This window comes from Strongylocentrotus purpuratus, unplaced genomic scaffold, assembly GCF_000002235.5.
Source record: "Strongylocentrotus purpuratus isolate Spur 01 unplaced genomic scaffold, Spur_5.0 spur5_scaffold_6, whole genome shotgun sequence".
NCBI classification, from domain to species: domain Eukaryota; kingdom Metazoa; phylum Echinodermata; class Echinoidea; order Camarodonta; family Strongylocentrotidae; genus Strongylocentrotus; species Strongylocentrotus purpuratus.
Genome location: NW_022145612.1, coordinates 41,242,985 through 41,251,405, shown reverse-complemented (window position 1 = coordinate 41,251,405; position 8,421 = coordinate 41,242,985). Strand labels below are relative to the sequence as shown.

The 8,421-nt window shown below is 33.8% G+C and overlaps 1 protein-coding gene across 1 annotated transcript; it reads right to left on the bottom strand.

Annotated features, from left to right (window-relative positions):
- Window positions 1–481: 481 nt before the first annotated feature.
- Window positions 482–8,184, bottom strand: LOC115919327 (putative defense protein 3). Its single transcript, XM_030972827.1, has 5 exons — window positions 7,926–8,184; window positions 6,495–6,714; window positions 5,269–5,336; window positions 1,552–1,689; window positions 482–615 (listed from the first exon to the last, which is right to left on the bottom strand). The coding sequence occupies exons 1-5, from the start codon at window positions 8,128–8,130 to the stop codon at window positions 539–541; spliced, it is 708 nt and encodes a 235-aa protein (XP_030828687.1). The 5' UTR covers window positions 8,131–8,184; the 3' UTR covers window positions 482–538.
- Between the last annotated feature and the right edge of the window lie 237 nt (window positions 8,185–8,421).

The following is an 8,421-nucleotide window of genomic DNA, read 5'->3' as shown; positions in this document are numbered from 1 at the left end:
TATATGTTAATGAAGCAACGTTGATTTCGGTTGTTTGGGGGTGTTTTTACCAATAGAGCGCAATATGATGGCCCTATAGGCAGATGTGACGTAGCTAGGTATCGTGCGCTCCCCCCCCCCCCCCCCCCCCCTGCCTACACACATATACACAAACAATCGAATGACGAATAAAAAGAAATAAAATGGGAAAGGGAGAGAGGCAGATATACAGACAAAGAGGGGGACGTTAAAAAAGGTGAATCGACCCCTTCCTCCATCCTCATCCTAATCATGTTTGTATAATTATTTATGTTTTTACGCAATGTACAAAATTCTGCAATTCAGCCCTCTGGCTGCAAATGAATTTTCATTAAGACCATTACCATTAACATTACCAATACCATTACCATTAACATTACCAATACCATTACAATAACCATTACCGTTACAATCAGTAATATAACCTTGATAATCCGAAGTTGTCATCAATCTAGCACCCACGCTACGCAACTGGATGCCAAGTACGTGTAGTTTCTACGGGCAAAACATTAGACTGGAATTACTGCTTGGTAGCGACAAAGACCATACAGAGTAGACTGATGATCAATGCTGAATTGACGGTAACCCATGGTGCTCCTACAAGGAAGACAAAAAATGAGAGAAATGAATCGACCTTTGGTTGAATTATGTTCAATTCAAATCTTCTTCTTTTTTGCTGAAAAAGAATTATTTTTAATAAATGGCCCATTTGCCATAGACTCTCATCGAAGTGCCTGTTTTCCCGACAGCTTCTTGCCGTCTTCAAACAGTGAACATACAATATTTGCTATTAATAATGCAAGATAATTTTCTTTCTTTTTTTCTGTTACATTTTAGGCATACATTTCTGTTTATTAACGATGAACATTGCAAAAAAGGTACATCAAGGTACATATATTTATGTGTACAAAGTTTGATGGCAATCCGTCAATGGGATCTAGAGATGTGTAAGGCTCACTGAAAAAAAATACACAGGACCTCAAGACCCTAAAATCCGATCAGTTCATTTGGATCTGCAAGATACATAAGTGTCCTGAGTTTGATAGTAATCCATCCATCGGTTCTAATGATAATGCGTTCACAAACTATTTTTGCATAGATAATGAGCCCCATGACCTTTGACAATGGACCTCATGACCCTGAAATCTAATCAGTTCATCGGCTCTGCAAAATACATACATGACCAAAATTTGGAGGGGATCCATAAATTGGTTCTTGAGCTAACGTGATCACGAGAACGGGACGTAAGGACGAACGGACGGACAACCCGGTACCCAGTCCGTTACATCCAGAGGTCCATGGCAACACTCAAAAGTGGTCAATTTTGACTGCTAAAAAAAATGGACCAAAACTATGCACTTCCGGTCTGATTATTGGCTTACCTGATATTTCCTTTGCCCAAAAATACAATCAAATACTAAAAATATCATGAAAACTGCAATTGAAAAACAAAAATTGAGGATATTTTTCTAGACTGCCCCCCCCCTTAAGGTGTCATTAAAAGGTGACACTAATTTGACATTACATCCTTACCATTGCATGTGAAGCCATCAGCAGTGCTTAGTTTGTATCCAGCGTTACACGAACAGCTGTAAGACCCGGCTGAGTTCTCACACGCCCCATTTTTAGTATCACAGGGCGCTGGATCATTCACGGAGCATTCGTCAATATCTAGGAAAAGTATTTAAAAAATTCACAAATAACAGTCAAGAGATTCCTATAAGTCTAAATGAATAAGCTTTTCCTTTTAAATTTGCAACAAATATTTGTATCTCCACTCTTTCATAAAGTAAATTATATATCCCTTTTTTAGAAACTTGAATAAATCTAGTCATCTGATTGGTCGAAACTGGAGTCGTGATTTTAGCCATACCCGCCTACCGGTCAATAGTTTTTTTAAAGTTGCCCGTTGCCCCGGATAACGGGCCGCATACATATATTTTGCAACATCTGTACAATGTTACCAAGTCCCTTTAATATAAATTTCGTACATTTTGGGATCTCAAATTACCTTCATAGCAATGTTAGGTCCTACAAGGGCACTAGAAATATCATAAATAAGAATAATTTTTTGTGAGATAATGAAAAACTGAGTGTCAAATTTGAAAGAACATAATATTTAAACGACAAAATCATCTTTGTTTGATCAAAATTGGTTCAGAGATGGCTGAAATGTAACGATTTATAATACTTGTGTACCACCACAAAATATTAGATATTTTGAAAAAATTGAAAAAACCGTTGAAAAAAAACGAAATAATGTCTTTTACGTCGTATTTCAGCCAATGCCGATGTTGGCTTTTTTGTTGGCATTTTTGTGTTGCTTATATTACCCACAATTAGCCGGCTCATGTATTGTTATTTTTAATGAAATAATTAATTAAAGATCACCATGTTTTTCTTAAAGTGGAGCTGAATTAGTACGATCGTATTGGCTAAATTTCACACATCTTGGGGTCTAAAATTACCTTCATAGCAATTTTAGGTTCTAAAAGGGCACTATAGATATTATAGATAGAATAAGAGCAATAACCATGCACTTTGAAGGCATTTGAGGTCTGAAAACAGAACTCAACTATCCCTTTAACTATCCTTTAAAATTGTTGAATTTGAAAAATCGTGTAATGAAGAGGCTGAGCTGAGTGGATACGTTATTTGATCTGTGTTGTACTGAAGCGCGGGTGTAGTGAGAAGTGGAAACAAAACATAACTTGCACATCGTAATCAATTGCATGCCACCTACCAATTCATGAGTGTTGCACTGCCAAGACTAAAAGAACAGGACTAAAGTAATTTAGTTTAAAATATCCTCTCGCTTTTGACGAATTCTATAACCGCAAGTAGTTGTTGTTGTTTTTTCTCTTATCCTCAAGCGAGGTTTTTATTTCCATAATAGTAATACATTTATACATTAATAACTCAATGATTGAGTGAAACCTAACATAGGCTAAAGTACATTCAATAATTCTTCCAGCTTAGAATTATTTTCTTTGTTAACACATTCATATCTTAAAAATGATCTTAGCAACGACTTAAATTCAAAAAACTATGTGGGTAGTAAACAGAACCATTAACAATCTTCTTAACGTGACATTTATAAATTGCATATTGCGCATAATTCAAAATAATATTCAGAAGTGAATATTTCTTGTTTCCAATATCCTTACCTACAACTATTATCTTCTGGTCTATTTGTATTTCTATTTGGAATAGATTAAATATCAAATTACATATTATTTTCCAAAACAAAGTCACATCCTTGCAATATAACATAACATGAAAATTTGAGTTAACTTGTCCACAAGAGTTGGATAAATTATTATTAACAATTTGCCATTTATATAAGTTTTCTTTTGAGGCAATAAACCTATGAATCATCTTGAAATTAAATTGTCTAACTTTATTATTACGAATTTGCTTTAATTTAAATAAAAAATACATCTTTCCAAACAAAGCCATTATCCAAATCTAAAAATAAATTCCAAAAGTAAATGATATTTGGTTCTTTTGACACTTTACGTAATAATAAGCTATAGTAATCTTTCACTTTCATAACAAAAACATTCAATTTATCCCCTGTTTCTATTTCTATCATATTCGAAATATTACATTCTTGTTCAAATTCATAGCTTAATCTATCCAACCAACACTGTGGAAATGCTTTCTTTAATTTTGTATATTTAAAATCAAATAAGAGCTGTTGTGCTTTCACTTTTGTATTTAGTATTGTAGAATCATTCCAAATACCATTTGTAATCAAATTATGAATTTTCAATAAACCGGCCTCTTGCCATTCTTGATAAAACAGTATTTTTTCTTAAAGGTAATGTTACTATTTTTCCAAAAAATTTAATTTGGAATATTTCTTACTTGAAACATATCAATGAATTTTAGTTCTGACCAAGTACATAAAAGATCTACATAGAATTCTGGCAAATTATGTTTAGTGCATTATAAATTCATATCCTTTATGTTACAGTTGAAATGTAAACATAGTGGCAAACCCCCTATTTTGTCGGACCAGTATCTAAACATGTTTTTTCCAATAAGAGCCATTATCATTCAAAAAAACGAGATATCCATGCCAAACGAAGTGAAGATATTTTACTAGCAATATCAATCATATTCAATCCACCATTTTCAATATCACTTATAATTACATTACGTTTAATTTTATCTTTTTTGGAGTTCCAAAAGAAACAAAATAATAGTCTGTTCAATATCTGTGAAATATGTTTTGGTACTGGTACAACAGTTGCGGTATATACAATTTGTGACGCCGCTAACATTTTCAAAACAATTATTCTGCCATAAAAAGTAAGATCTCTCATTTTCCACATAATTTTAATACATTTCGAATTTTATCTATTTTTACATTCCAGTTTAAATGTTGTAACAATTTCTTATTTTCGCCTACATATACTCCTAGATATTTTACAGGTTGATCAGTATATATACATGTAATGGCATTATCATGAACAAAATTATCTACAGTATTCAGTTTCATAACTCCTGTCTTATTCCAATTTATTTTCGGACCTGCATAGTCTCCAAAATCGTTAATTTCATTCACAGATTCCACAAATAATGTTGTGTCATCTGCATATTGGGAAATTTTTAAACTATCAATACCTAAAGTAGTTGTTGTTACATTTTTGACGGAACCCTTCTGTTGTCTGTATTTTGTTTTAATGCAAAATGTGATAATGGGAAGGGTCGGTAACTGCTTGTTTACTTGAAAATGCACCATTATACACGACTGCATTCAATCTTCTATATTCACCTCATAATCTGATATTTCTCAATTTTACAGTACGTAAGTATGTACATGTAGATATACATCAAAGTACTTTAACACGATGTCATGATACTATACGGGGGCAAATATTATTATTATTTCAGTATTCTGAAACTTATATGTATATTAAAAACACTAAGGAATAATGGTAATGCATTCATAAAATGCATTTCGTGTATGTAAGTAAATAATCATATGCATGTAGGCAAATATATACAAATTGCGAAACATAAGTGTGATTCGTCTTCATGTTCTAGGCCTATGTGTATTGTAATTGTAAATTTATTGTATCTTGTAAAAGTGCCAATGGAAAAAGAATGTCTATGTATAATCATGGCTAATCATGGATCAATACAGATGAAATGAAATCAATGAAAATGAAGTTATTATAATCTTTAGAATGGCAAAACTTAAGTCTGAACAAAATTTGGACAATATAAGCTAGAACTTACCCGTTGAAGGTATCTCTTGAGAAGTAACTTTCACCCAAAACTCGTCGTACTCTAGAACAAAGGTCGCCCTGAGGGAAAGACGTAACATGCAAAAAGCAGGTCAACATTTATTTAAAATCTACTAAATTCGAAAAATATTTAAATCTCAATCCGTACCCAACGAGATGACAATTCATTGTCGTTGTTTACGAAGAGGTTAGTTATGTCCCTATAATTGTCTTTCCATCTGTCTGATTAAATTCGATTTCTTAATTTGGTCTTGTTTTTGTTTTGGCCTTTTGGGGTTGCATAGATGAAAGTGAGTTCGCCGATCCTACATTCATTTCATATTATGTAACATCACAAAGTGATTTCGTCCAAATCTATATAAAAAATAAGTGGAGCAGCTGCACCCACTCCTCTTGATTGGAGGCCTAGAGAAAAAGAAAAATACCAAGATCAAATTGTACATGATCTTTAAAAATTAACTTGTTTTGCTTGTTATATATTTTGATTTAATACTTTCGCCACTCGAATAAACTTGATTTCACAAATACCTGCCCATTATGAAAATACTTGTTCATCCCCATCGCTACTGAAAACAACACTAAAAAGCCCAGCCTGTCCTCCCCCTCTCTTCCCCCACAACTTCCCTTTCATGATTCCCGATCAGAATGCGTCATTAGCAAATATAACAAAAACGATATTGTAAGATGAAAGACTTGAATAAATATATAGTTGAAAGAATGAGTAAATAAATGGATCAATAAATCATTAAATTAAAGAAAATGAACAATATTTTGAAAAATAATGAAATGAATGAATGATTTGATTAATTTGCGAATTACTGAATATATAAATAAATAGATATATAAATATAAATTAATATAAGATAAATGGATTTAAAAAAACATATTTAATAGTAAATGAATGAATGAATGAATGAATACATAAGCAAATAGATAAATAATAATGAATAAACATAATGAGTGTAATTTGTGTGTCCAAAATTGAAGTCTCCAATTTTCTGTCCGCCTCTATAATATTAGTTTAATTTAATTCCGCAAGTAAAAAGTGGTGTATTGACTCTTTTTCTTGAAGCAATAGAAATAAATACATTAATTAATTAATTAATAAATGAATGAAAGAATAAATAAATAAATAAATAAAGGTATAAATGAATAAATAAATGAAGGTATGAATGAATAAATAAATGACGGTATGAATGAATAAATAAATGAACTCACGTAAAAATAACGTTCCCGACATCACTACCAGGAGCGGTCCAGGTAAAGGATGTTCCCGCCTCTTTGGGGGTGGTGCTTGTATGGGTAACGCTGTCTCCAGGGCCAGTGCATTTGACAAGTTTAGTGTTAGTCGGTGGGTCGCTGAACGTGCCGACCAGGGTGTCGTCCGCCAACCGAGCCTGCAGGAGAATACCTTTGAATGATCCGCCGGTGACGGACACTGAATTAGGGAAAACAGAGTCCGGTCAATAATTATATAGCCAAATAGATAAATAGAACAGATACGTGAACGTAATTCATATGATAATAATTATGATAATAATCATTATTTTATTTACCCATCAGGAGAAGCCTCATCAGCATCAAAGCTGTTCTTGCAGATGGTACAATTATGTTTACCCCCAGCAAATAGCAGGTACCATTAACACCTGCATGGAGAGTGTCCAAAATATAGATTAAAGTCTTGCCAAAGGACTTTAGACCCGTGTGTGATTTGAACCTTTAATCCTTGGATTCAGAGTCAAGTGAATGAACTACTCTAACACGACATCTCCTTGAAATCTCGTTTAGCCCACCGCACACTATACGACCCGACTGCGATTCGATCTCGGAAGAATTTGCAAAACAGCATTATTTTAATATGAACATTAAACATGTAAAATCTTAATGACCAAGGGTTTGAATAGTCATATGAATAAGAAAATCTAAATTTCAAGGGATTCCAAGCTTCCTTGAAAGACGGAAACCTAAATAATACGTCAGACTAAAATAACGACTGTCCTCGATTTTAAGCCGATTAGGTTTTTCTTCTGGCTAGAAGAGTTCAAAGCATTTAAATTCTTGTTGTTAGTATTCTTATAATTCTTCGATTTGTTTCCATAAAACTCTCGACAGGTGAACAAAAACGTCTTCATTTCGTTCTGATCTCCGACAAGACAACAACAACAATAATACATTTGCCGAAAAAGCCAACATTCTGAGGGGGTTGGGTATAGCCTACCGTGCTAGAACTGCACCACTTGAGCAATGTCCATTATACTTATATAATCATTTGTTTGTATCGCCCAACCACTAGTACATAAACATTATATTAAGCATTTGAAAAGTGTCCAAGTTTTTAGGGTAAAAGGGAAATTCATGTGTGAAATCCCTACCGTTGTTACGGTGATTGCATTGTCGACATAATTGGTAGTTGTCTAGAGGCACATTTTTGGCTGTGCCTCTGAAGTTGAATATTGAATTTGTCATCGATTTCAATTGACAATTTATTTTTTTTTACGTCTGTTTTTGTAATCGATGATGCTATAACACTCGCACCATTGCATATGAATGTACTTGGCATTATTTTACAATTATATAAAGGAACACTGTGCTATTTTTCTACTAAATAATCGATATTTCATCGTAATTTCTCAATCGCTTAACGCATACCTGTGAGCTCTTCAGATGGAGTGTACATGTTCTTGCTGACGTTGAGGACATAGGGACTTGGCCCAGTTTGAGGCGGGAAGATCACACTTGCGTTATACCGATGGCCCGGTGTCAAGTTCACACAAGCACCGGCCGGGGCGCCCGTTGGAAAGGCCATGACGAGAGGAACGGCGGCCAGGAATGCGAGAGACCAAAAGTATGACATCGTGGACTTGATACGTTACCGAAAAAGAACAAAAAACAATAGATTTATGCAATGTTGTGAAGACATTTTCACCAAAATTAGATTTTTAAAATACAGTTCCATCAGAATTAAAGCTGAAAAATGTATTTTTAAAAAACATGAAAGTCTACAAATAGTCACATTAAAGGGATAGTATAGTTGAGTTCTGTTTTCAGACAGCAAATGCCTTCAAAGCAGGCGCGTACGCAGGGGGGGGGTTTGGGGGGTTAAACCCCCCCTTTGGAAATTTTTTGTGTGTAAACCCCCCTAAAA

Bases quoted from the DNA above. Each gene is read 5' to 3' on its own strand.
- LOC115919327 (XM_030972827.1), bottom strand. From the start codon at position 8,130: ATGTCATACTTTTGGTCTCTCGCATTCCTGGCCGCCGTTCCTCTCGTC. The intron at 5,337-6,494 runs GTGAGTTCATTT...TCTTTCCCTCAG, and splicing joins GTCGGGAACGTTATTTTTAC to GGCGACCTTTGTTCTAGAGT. The intron at 1,690-5,268 runs GTAAGTTCTAGC...TACTTTTCCTAG, and splicing joins TCAAGAGATACCTTCAACGG to ATATTGACGAATGCTCCGTG.